Source organism: Arachis stenosperma, chromosome 1, assembly GCF_014773155.1.
Source record: "Arachis stenosperma cultivar V10309 chromosome 1, arast.V10309.gnm1.PFL2, whole genome shotgun sequence".
Lineage (NCBI taxonomy): Eukaryota > Viridiplantae > Streptophyta > Magnoliopsida > Fabales > Fabaceae > Arachis > Arachis stenosperma.
The window spans coordinates 119,466,761-119,478,315 of NC_080377.1; the positions used below are offsets into that span (position 1 = coordinate 119,466,761).

General features: G+C 35.4%; 2 protein-coding genes across 2 annotated transcripts; one reads left to right on the plus strand and one right to left on the minus strand.

The window, feature by feature from the left end:
* Positions 1–261: 261 nt before the first annotated feature.
* LOC130932621 (uncharacterized) lies at positions 262–11,458 on the plus strand. The gene is made up of 16 exons (XM_057861981.1): positions 262–1,412; positions 1,654–1,788; positions 1,881–2,029; positions 2,117–2,327; positions 2,494–2,731; positions 2,834–2,981; positions 3,089–3,385; positions 3,529–3,604; positions 7,757–7,795; positions 8,129–9,298; positions 9,461–9,571; positions 9,673–9,860; positions 10,009–10,219; positions 10,385–10,622; positions 10,701–10,851; positions 10,943–11,458. Exons 1-16 carry the CDS (start codon positions 302–304, stop codon positions 11,243–11,245), a joined length of 4,776 nt encoding a protein of 1,591 aa, XP_057717964.1. The 5' UTR covers positions 262–301; the 3' UTR covers positions 11,246–11,458.
* LOC130968532 (uncharacterized) lies at positions 3,727–6,289 on the minus strand. Its single transcript, XM_057893869.1, has 8 exons — positions 5,976–6,289; positions 5,779–5,844; positions 5,435–5,477; positions 4,873–4,927; positions 4,645–4,693; positions 4,343–4,410; positions 4,091–4,199; positions 3,727–3,901 (listed from the first exon to the last, which is right to left on the minus strand). Exons 1-8 carry the CDS (start codon positions 6,180–6,182, stop codon positions 3,788–3,790), a joined length of 711 nt encoding a protein of 236 aa, XP_057749852.1. The 5' UTR covers positions 6,183–6,289; the 3' UTR covers positions 3,727–3,787.
* Positions 11,459–11,555: the final 97 nt, after the last annotated feature.

Sequence of the window (11,555 nt, forward strand, 5' to 3'; positions counted from 1 at the left end):
TTGAACTTTTTAACTAACCACTTCAAATACGAAAGAATAAGGAGATAGACCCGGTCATCATATTATGTATTGTTGTCACATTTGAATCCTTTTTGGTTTATTCCAAAGAAATAATTAACAATAAAATCAGATCAAATAAATTCAACATTCCCACACCGCCAATTATCCTTGAATAACAAAAAATTAAAAGGTAATAATAATAATAATAATAAAAATGAAGCAATAACTAATAACCATGCATATACCTTTATTTCTCATCTCTATTCTCTGTTCTCTTAGTACCAACGATAATTAAGTCAAAATGCTGCGGTGTTCTTGTACCACAAAAACTCCCATCTTCTTCTTCCTCTTTCTCATCTTCCACTTTCAGATTCTCTTCTACCAAGCACACTCTTGGATAAAAGCTGGTTACTGGTTTTATGGTTCTGAATTTCCCGTTTCTAACATAGAAACTTCTCTCTACACTCACCTCCTATGCGCTTTTGCTGATGTCAACGCTTCAACCTATGAACTTTCCATCCCTTCCGATGCTGCAGCATCATTTCCTTCTTTCACAGCCACTGTCAAGCACACCAATCCATCTCTCTCTACACTTCTTTCCATCGGTGGTGGTACTGCTGACCCCACTGTCTTATCTTCCATGGTAAGCAATGCTTCTTCAAGAAAATCATTCATTCACTCTTCAATAACACTCGCTAGAACCTATGGCTTCCAAGGCCTTGATCTTTCATGGGTTTCTGCTAACACTACCAATGACTTGAAAAACATGGGACTGCTCTTTCAAGAGTGGAGAGAAGCTGCAAAATCTGAGGCAATAAACTCCACCAACAATAATAATCAAGAACTGATTTTAACTGCGGCTGTTCCATATCAACCAGGTTCTGATTTTGGTTCTTACCCTGTGGAGTCTATTAGTGATAACTTGAATTGGATAAATGTTTTGGATTATGATTACTACACACCTCAATCAACAAATTTCACTGGAGCTCATTCAGCCTTGTATGATCCTTCTAGTGATGTCAACACAGACACCGGAATCAAGCGATGGATAGATAGTGGGGTATCTGCTAGTAAGTTGGTTTTGTCGTTACCATTCTATGGATATGCATGGAAGCTTAGGAACCAAAGGGAGAATGGAATAGGTGCAGCAGCAACAGGTCCAGCAATCACAAAAGAAGGAGACATGACCTACAAGGATATCAAGGATTATGTTCAAAGATATGAAGCAACTGTGTTGTATAATGCTACTTACGTGGTCAATTATTTTTCAGTTGGGTCAAATTGGATAGGATTTGATGATGTGAATGCTGTTAAAACCAAGGTGTCTTATGCTAAAGAAAAGAAACTAGGTGGTTATGTTGTATGGCAAGTTCCCTATGATGATGACAAATGGCAGCTTTCTAGTGCTGCAGGTAAAGAAACTAACACTGAAAATTAATAACTAATTTGATTCCTTTCTTTTTTCTGCATAATTACTTGTGAGAAATTATCAAAGTTTACTGTTTTTCACCGTCATTTTTAGCCATCAACCTAATTCCTTTAATCTAGTAATCTAACAATATATTTGACTAACTTAATGGCCTAAAACAATAAATTCTGATGACCTTCTAGTATTTCTCGTTACTTATTATTATGGATATTATTTTTTCTCAGCTCAACAGGTGGTTGGCGGCAGAGAACACCATAATTGGCGGTTACCGGTGGTGATCACTTTGACAAGTGCTGTATGTATTATTCTGTTGGGTTTCATAATTTACTACATAAGAAGGAGACTAGTAAAACCAAAGGGTAAGTTCTTGTTGACCTGAGATTACTCAACATTGGTGGTGCTCTTGGTTGAAACTAAGACACTGAATTTTGTATATTCATTTGTTACTTAGGAATCATAATTGCGGCTAGAGATGCAGGACATTTTCCTGATTGTGTTCCTGATGTGCAAGTCTTTAGCTTATGTGATATTGACTTAGCCACTAATAGATTTTCGATTGAAAACAAGCTTGGTCAGGGTGGCTATGGTCCTGTTTACAAGGTACAGAATCTAACTACAGCACATTAATCCTAAGATAATGATATCTAATTACTGATATTAAGTACAGTGCCTATTTGATATCTACAGGGAATATTACCAGATGGCAGGGAAATAGCAGTGAAGAAGTTATCAAAGACTTCATCACAAGGGTTTGAAGAATTCAAGAATGAGGTAACACTCACTGCAAGGCTACAGCACGTGAATCTTGTTCGGTTGTTGGGTTTCTACATTGATAGAGAAGAACAGATGCTGGTGTATGAGTACATGCCAAACAAAAGCCTTGACTACTATCTATTTGGTCAGTAATCTTCACTTTTCTAAACACTAAATGAGTGAATATGTAACATATTGTTTCAAGTTTTGATGTTTTAGTAGCTGCTCATATAAATGATATACGATCAAAGGATAAATTATGGACAAGACAATTAACCAGCATTTTGATCCATGAATTGCTTCTGTATCAGACCCTATCAGGCGGCTTCTTCTGGATTGGAGCAAGCGTGTAGCTATTATTGAGGGTGTTACTCAGGGACTACTTTATCTACAAGAATATTCTAGATTAACAATAATTCATAGAGATATAAAAGCTAGCAACATTCTGTTAGATGGTGAGATGAAACCAAAGATTTCAGATTTTGGTATGGCAAGAATATTCTCAAAAGATGAGCAAGAAGCAAACACGGCCAAGATTGTTGGAACATAGTAAGCTTTTTATTGGACCTAATTAAAACATTTCCTCTAGAAGATTTTTTCTTTTCATCTAGCTTTCTAATGCATCATATTGCTTGTATTTGTCTAATGCAGTGGTTACGTATCTCCTGAATACCTTAAAAAAGGCTTGTATTCAGTAAAATCCGATGTGTATAGCTTTGGAGTTCTACTTCTACAGATTATAGGTGGCAAAGTAACAAGATATTATGGCGAGCACGAAAACTTAACCTTGATGGAATATGTAAGTAAAGATACTATCTATAGCATGTGATTAATGTTCTATATAGTTTTGTTTGATATTAACGAAGAAGTCCATGGTTGTGCCTAATGAGGAATTGGTTTCTTCAGGCTTATGATTTGTGGAAAGAAGGAAGAGGCATCGAGTTTGCGGATCCTTTTCTTGATGACACAGCTTCAGGCTGCAAAATATTGAGGTGCATACAAATAGGTCTATTATGTGTGCAAGAAGATGCCAATGACAGGCCTTCTGTGTTGGAAATTTCTTCTATGTTAAGAAGTGAAACTGTTCTTGCTACACCAAAGAAGCCAGCGTTTTCAAGAGAAAACGACATGCAGGAGCACGGTGAAATTGTTATGAAGCAAGAACATTATTCGGTTAACGAAGCAACAATGTCTCAGACTGTGGCAAGATAGTGCTGGAAAATTCTTTTGGGCGTGTAATTTTTAACTTTTTTATTTTTTATTTTCATTCTTGTACAATGTCAGTAATGTTCATGCAAAGCTTTGCTTACAATTCTCAGTTTGTTGATTGATTGGACTAATATTAGAACTTTCACAAAAATTCTGAATTAAGACTTAACCAAATATCCAAGAACAAGCTTGCACAAGAAATTGTCCACATGTGTACATGATTTCAATTTGAAAAATACATCAAATACAACAAAAACAAAATACAAATGTTAGGGGACAAACATTTTTTCCTTGCGCTTAACTTGCATTTGAACCAATACTAGTTAATTTTTCCATTTTTCATTCACAAGGAAAAATGAGAAGATGAATCAAAATTTCCTGTGGCCAATCGGGACTTCATGTTTGTTTGACATGCTGCGATCTAGCACGAGCAAGAACAAAGACACATGATGCTACCAATCCCACCATGTACCCACCTATTGCTCCATAGCTCACACAAATAGGCCATTCCTAACAAATAATGGAACATTATTAAGATCATGATGGCCAAACAGATTAAAAATAGTTTTAGTAAGTATAAGAGTAATGTTTCATCTAAAGTGAACTCTCTTCATAGGAATAAAAGAAATTATAGACACATGAACAGTGGTAAGTAACTTGTGTGTTGAGATGGGAGAAAGTTTATAAAAGGGAGATTACCTGCCATGGCCTCTCCCAGTCAAGTGGCATTGGCCAAGCCCCAAACCAGCCCCCAATAACTGCTCCATGAGCTGGCAAACAAATCAAATACTCTACAGATCCATTTGGCCTAAATGCGAATACAAGGAGAGGGGGGAAAATGTAAGGAAAATACAAGAATGTCTGTGTTTGTGCAGCATGGTAACGATGTTTTTTCTCTTTTTTTTTTAATGAAGAAACATGGTAAGGAAACAAAAAATACAAGAATCATACTGTGTTTGTGCAAAGATCCGCTTCCAATGAGCCCATGATGAACCAAGAACACATGATGCTGGAACTGTCTGTTATAGTACAAAATGTGAGTTTATACACTTAATTTATACACAATCACGAGCCACAGGCCTAAAAGAAATCTGGTAATAATACATCTGAAAACTGTTTTCAAGAATGCAAAGTATCCCCGCAAAATCAATGGACAAAAATACATTACACCACACAAGTGAAATATAAAACAACAATAGTGTAGTCTTCAAGAAGATGTAAAATAAGAAAATGGTAATAAAATAGACACTCACTGTGAACGATGACATCATAAGAGACCAATTTACAGTCTTTGGGAGAAACCTGTGTTCAGAGACTTGCGGAAGTTAGAATTATATAAAATACCACACATTTTGCTTCCATTAGAATATACATACATACTTTTAACCCTTTATTTCCTCCTCAACAGCGATAGCATTGCAGTCTTATGCAGATTGAAATAACATTAAAAAAAAACTGTATATACCACTTATTTCACATACTGAAAGGTGACAGGTGCCCCCAAAGCAATAGCTCCTAAACAATTTAGTAGCGCCCCTGTAATAAAAACAGTGAATCAGTTAGCTTAAAAAATTTAAAATGAGTCAGCCAAGAAAGAGCACAACACAAATAGGGATGAGGAAAATACAAAGGTGAAATAAAAATGAGAAAAGGATTGTTAATAACTTAGTTTAATTTTAACTACTCTAAAAAAAGCAGTCCGGTTCACAAGTATCCCGCATTAATGCAGAATCCGGAGAATGGCCGCATCCAAAGATTGTAATATATGCAACCTAACCTGATAATCACATCAGTGGCCTTTACACGGCTTGAACCTATGACCTTGATTTAACTACTCTAATGCCAGAAAACACTTTTATGGCTCAATCTATAATACATTGACTTCCCAAAAGAAAACTATTTCAAGTTATTGAAGGAAATAACAGGCCAGCAGTACAGTGGCTGTGAAGAAAAACTCAAAAAGGATAGTACAAACACAAAAAGCTATGACATCCAAATTGATCAAGAACAAAGACAAAAGAGGAAGCATAAGTTTCAACTAACCTATTGGAACTGCTAGCAAGCCACGTCCAACGGCTCGCAGGTACTGCACATGATACACGAAAACCAAACACTAAGAAATTAGATCCTCCAGATGAGGAACCCGCATGTGTTCGAAATTGCTGTATTAGTGATAAATTAAACAACAAACATATATATAAAATATAAGGAAAAAAATTTTTAATTTTGAATTCCAATGAATATGAATTTCCTGCTAGATTATTATCACTATCAGATGAAGATAAAGGCTTTTTCCATTTTTTTCCTTTTTCTTTTTTCCTCATGTGCTTCCGACTAAGTTCAGAACATCATATAAGGGGGAAATTTTTGAAGAAAATGTAAGCTACCATGCATTGCCGGGGATTCTGTCGATAGCGACTGTAGAGAAGGATCACAATTGGAAGCTCCACAAGCTGGGATTTAAAAAAGAAAAACGATGCAGAATAAGGCAATAAGAAAGATTTGTTTTTCTTCCAAAAAAAAGAATAAACGGAGCATTACAAAAACATTGAGAACAGAATAACTAGGGAGGAATAGAAGGTACCCAGATGAAGAAGATGGTGCGAGAAGGATCAGTGACGAGGTCTATAGAGAAGCCACTATTAGCTACATAGAACGCTAAACCCAACCCCAAAACGGAAGAAAGCGTGACGATGAATGCCTCTGAAGGTGAGATTTTCGGTGGCGAGGAGGCATCTACCGTTGAGGGTTTAGTTACCGTCGTTTTCTCTCTCTTTTTCCGGCGATCCATGGAGGAGAACACTGCGACTCCGAGATCCAATGGATCGAAGCTGTAGTGTTAAGGAATGTTGACTTGTCTTGGGCCTAGCCCATACAATTAAGTTGGGCTTTTAATGTTCACTTTACTCTCGCAAACCATGTTATTCCACTCACTCAAGTATTTGTGTCACTGCCATGACAAAAAATAAAGTATTTGTGTCACTGCCAAAAAATTTTGGTATTAAAATTAAGAAATTTTTTATGTCACATACTGTTTTGAATAAATTCTGTACAATTGAGAACTTTCCATCTTCTTCTTTATTTTATTTTTTTCTGCTTATTTTACCTACTTATAAATTTTCTTGTTTTGTATTTTTAACAAAAAACAATCAAATAAAAAATAATACAATATATATAAAAGAGGAGAGGAGGAGAAAATAAAAAAACTGCAGCAACAATGAAAAGACGATAATAAAGAGGAAACACCTGGGGAAAAAAAAAACAAAGAACGCAAATAAAAAAAAGTTTATAATTTACGCACACGTTACATGAGAAATTTTTATTTGACTTCAGATCAACTTAATCGAATTTATGTGATAAAAATCTTTGAGAGAGAGAGAGAGAGCTTAAACCTAACACAACTGGAATGAAGAATAGCTTGCTTAGTATTGAATATTGATTAAAAATATGTTGACCAAAAAACCCTATAATACGTTAAAGGTCAAATGTAACAAAGACTGGAAACAGTAAATTGCACTTTTAAAATGACTTCATAACTATGACATTTGTACATTAAAAATTAAAAATACATATTAAAATATCAATATATATTAAAATCATGTAAATAATATATTTATATTTATATATAAATACGTAATAATTAGTTTGTGGTGTGTATACACTGTACCAGCATGGTTGATATTTTTATTGGCAGCGTCTTAGAAAGTTCCACTTTCCACGGAGATAAACTCAAAGCGGTCCCTTCAAATCTATCAAATGAAGACTTGGGCGGTGAAGGAATACGAATGCAAATTTTCTTCCATTAAACTACTTTTCTACCTTATTCTATAACAACAATAAAAAAATTTTATTGGTGAATAAAAGATATCAATAATTCATAGCTTGAATAAATTCTAATAAAATTATTGAAAAAGATGCGTCTGACGTAGTGACGCAAAAAAAATACTTGCGACAGAACTTAAGCTGCTGACGGCAAAAATATAAAAGAAAATGCTGTGCTTGAGCAGCGATCTTAAAAAAATACGTTTGGCAAAACTTAAGCTGCCGGCGACAAAAATATAAAGGGAGATGCTGTGCTTGAGCAACGATCTTAAAAAAATGAAAATATAAACGCGTAGAGCGCAATAAAATTGATTTTTAGAGGCGGTGCAATAAGAATAATCTACAAAAAGCGCGTATAGCGCAATAAAAATAAGGCATGTGGAGCGCAATAAGAATGCAGATCGAACTGTTGAAACAGAATGCAGATATGACTGCTGAAATAGAATACAGATATTTCTGGAAGAATGTGCAGATAAAATTGTCGGAAGAAAGCGTAGACAAACTATAATAATTATTCCTGATAGTTGTTTTCTGTTAGAACAGGTGTAACAAAATTGATGTTGAATTTTTATTTGGATGAAGGTAATAGAAATTGGCTGAATTCTGAACTAAATTAAAAGATTGATTATTCATCGTAGGAGGAGGTTGAAAAAATAGTAAAGTGATTTTTCACCGAAAAGATAATAGCTTATGTATTCTTTTCAATGAGGATACTAAAACTCTGATACCATGATAAAATTGTGAAAGAATAAAAAAATAAAAAAAATTATTAATTATTGATTGATTAAATTGAATTGAAGTGTGAAAGACTTTTTTTTATTTTTATTTAAAAAAAAATAAAAAAATTTATTGATTATTAATTGATTAAATTGAATTTATGTATAACTGCAATCTCTGCTTCCTTCTGGATTCTAGAAATACTTGATGTGGACTTGAATCATAACTTTTCACATACAACTTTGCCACTAGTGATGGCTTCAACATCAATGCTTAGTTGCTTCTTCTTACTCATCTTCCTTCCTCTCACTCTCAGATATCACACTGTTGCACACACTGCATCATCATCGACATGGGTCAAAGCTGGTTATTACTATTCTGCCAGTGAAATCTCCGCTTCAGACATCAAATCCACACTCTTCACTCACCTCTTATGCGCTTTTTCTTTCATTAACTCGACCAACTATAACATCTTCATCAACGCTTCTGAACTTCACAAGTTCTCAGCCTTCACCCAAACAGTTAAGTTCCAAAACCCAACCGTTTCAACGCTTCTATCCATCTGGGCTGGTGGCAGAGACAACACTTTCCTTTTCTCAATGCTAAACCAATCTTCTTATAGAAAATCCTTCATTCATTCTTCTATTACAACAGCAAGGTCACATGGTTTTCAAGGCATAGAACTTAATGGAGCATCCCCAGTACCGGCTTCGGAGCTTGCCGATTTCGGGAAACTTCTGGAGGAGTGGCGAGCTGCCATAACTTCTGAGGCAAGAAACTCCAGTAAACCGGAGTTACTGTTAGTGATGGCGGGTTACTACCTTAGAGCTTCAGATTCAACGAGTTACCCTTTTGATTCAATGCAGAGGAACTTGGATTGGGTGCATTTTCTGGCATATGATTACTATGTTCCTACAAAGAACAATATCACGGGTTTTCATGCAGCTTTGTATGGTCCAACTAATTGGGACAACACTGATTCTGGTATCAAAGAATGGAGAAGAAGGGGATTCTCATCTAACAAGCTTGTAATTGGGTTGCCTTATCATGGATATGCATGGACACTTGTGAATCAAGGGGAGAATTGCATCGCGGCACCAGCATCGGGACCTGCCATTACAAGGGATGGTTCCATGGGTTATAAGTTGATAAAGAGTTTTCTTAGAAGCTTCGGGAGTAATGGTGTTGTTTCAAGATTTAATAACACTTTTGTGGTGGATGAGTTCACAGTTGCAGCCACCATTTGGGTTGATTTTGATGATGTGGATTCAATCAGAGCCAAAGTTTCTTATGCCAAGGAAAAGGGACTTCTTGGCTACAGTGTGTTCCAACTTGCCAACGATGACAATTGGGTCCTTTCAAAGGCAGGTGAGTTTAATTACCAAAAAACATTGTTCAAAATTGGTTTATGATCATGTTTTTCAGCATAGCAAATAATTGGTTGTATATTTGTGGTGCTGTGTGTACAATGTTCTTCCTAGTTTCTACAATAACATTTTCATCCCTTCATTCTGCAACAATATCCTGCAGCTCAAGAAGTAGATGAAGATCATCATAAGAGGAGGTTGTTGATAATTGTTCTGCTATCAACAGTAACTGTCATAATTCTGTTGGGAATAGTGTTTTGCTACTGCCACAGTGGTAAGGATGAAGCAAAGTAACATCCTATTAATCATATCACAAGATTGACATATTTTGCAATTTCCCATAAGATTTATTTCTCATTCTTTTGTATTTTGCAGGAACCGCAGCCACCATTACAAAAGCATTATACAAAATAAGGAAATGTTTATCAGGAGCTGAACAAGATCATGTAGAAGGGAATGGTTCTGACTTGACTGCATTCAGTTATCTCACAATCAAAATGGCAACAAATAACTTCTCAAGAGATAATAAACTTGGAGAGGGTGGATTTGGCACGGTTTATAAGGTAAAATTTGAATACTTCAGGCTTTCCATTTCCCTTCAAATAATGCAGTTCTGCTTCTGTTTCCTGGAAAATAAACTGTCTTTTTTACCCCATTTCTTCTGCTCTAGGATAACTAGCTATTCTTATACTTATATGTTAATATTTTCAGGGAAAATTACGAAAGGGGCAGGAGATAGCTGTGAAACGGCTCTCAGAAAGCTCGAATCAAGGCCTAGAAGAGTTCAAAAATGAAATCGCGCTTACGGCAAGATTACAACATGTGAATTTGGTTAGACTTCTGGGTTACTGCACAAAAAGGGATGAGAAGATTTTAATCTACGAATACCTACCAAACAAAAGCTTAGATCATTTTCTCTTTGGTCTGTTACATTACTTGCCCCCCTATTAAGTTATTACATGTATACCTTATTCTTTTAGTCTTGCTAGAAAACTCGATCAGAGTTGAAATCAGAGTTTATTCTTAGACTGAGTGTTTTTGCATCTATATTCTGTAGAGTAATAATTCAGAATTAAACTCAATGCAGATCCAAGGAAATCAATTCTTTTAGACTGGAGCAAGCGTGCCAACATCATTGAAGGGGTTACTCAAGGCCTTCTTTATCTCCAAGAGTACTCAAATTTCACCATAATCCACCGAGATCTCAAAGCCAGTAATATTTTATTAGACCATAATATGAATCCCAAGATATCAGATTTTGGGATGGCAAGAATTTTCAGGAAATATGACCTTGAAGCAAACACAAGCAGGATTGTTGGGACATAGTATGTAAATTAGAAATCATGATGACTTATCATGCTTAATCCTTCATGTCTCTAATGAGTTCATACTTGTTTTTGCAGCGGTTATGTACCTCCTGAGTATGTGAGAAAAGGCATATACTCGACGAAGTACGATGTTTATAGCTTTGGAGTTCTTCTGTTGCAAATCATAAGTGGGAAGAGGACTTCATGTTACTATGGACCACATGAAAATATGAACCTGTTGGAATATGTAAGTTATTGGATTATATATTTTATTTTCTGTGACTAATATATGTTTCTTGTCTTATGATCCATAAAATGGTTTTGATTCATCATTTCAGGCATATGAGCTGTGGATGGAGGGAAGAGGGGTGGAATTTTTAGACCCTTCATTAGATGATACAACATCAGCATGTAAACTCATGAGATGCATGCAAGTAGCTCTTTTGTGTGTTCAAGAGAACTCTGCAGATAGACCTTCCATGTTGGAAGTTGATTCAATTCTCAAGAATGAAACTGCAGCTATTGGTAGTCCCAAAATGCCTGGTTTTTCAGTGAAGAAACATGAAGATGATGAGAAAGAAAGATCCATAAAATATGTTTCAATTAATGATGTTACAATTTCTCAAATGATACCAAGATGATGATTGCATGGAGCAGAACATGCAATGTAATGCACAGAGAAATTATATTTACACCACTCTGTATATTCTCCTTTTATAATATAAAAGTGTATATATCATTCCGGTTAATTTAAACCTTTCATAATAATATAATATAATAACTAGAGTGGCCGGTCAATGTCAACTCATCATCACACGTTGTAAACCAAACATATTGCAACCATGTTTCTTCCACTAATTGATTCATCTTCTGTTATTCTATTTTTTTTTATGTCTTTTACCAATCTAGAAAGGCCTCCCATGGCCGACAATAACATTGAGTCACCCACTC

Bases quoted from the DNA above. Each gene is read 5' to 3' on its own strand.
- LOC130932621 (XM_057861981.1), top strand. From the start codon at position 302: ATGCTGCGGTGTTCTTGTACCACAAAAACTCCCATCTTCTTCTTCCTC. The intron at 1,789-1,880 runs GTAAGTTCTTGT...TTTGTTACTTAG, and splicing joins GAGACTAGTAAAACCAAAGG to GAATCATAATTGCGGCTAGA. The intron at 2,982-3,088 runs GTAAGTAAAGAT...TGGTTTCTTCAG, and splicing joins ACTTAACCTTGATGGAATAT to GCTTATGATTTGTGGAAAGA.
- LOC130968532 (XM_057893869.1), bottom strand. From the start codon at position 6,182: ATGGATCGCCGGAAAAAGAGAGAGAAAACGACGGTAACTAAACCCTCA. The intron at 4,928-5,434 runs GTTAGTTGAAAC...TTTTTATTACAG, and splicing joins CTTGCTAGCAGTTCCAATAG to GGGCGCTACTAAATTGTTTA. The intron at 3,902-4,090 runs GTAATCTCCCTT...ATTATTTGTTAG, and splicing joins ACTGGGAGAGGCCATGGCAG to GAATGGCCTATTTGTGTGAG.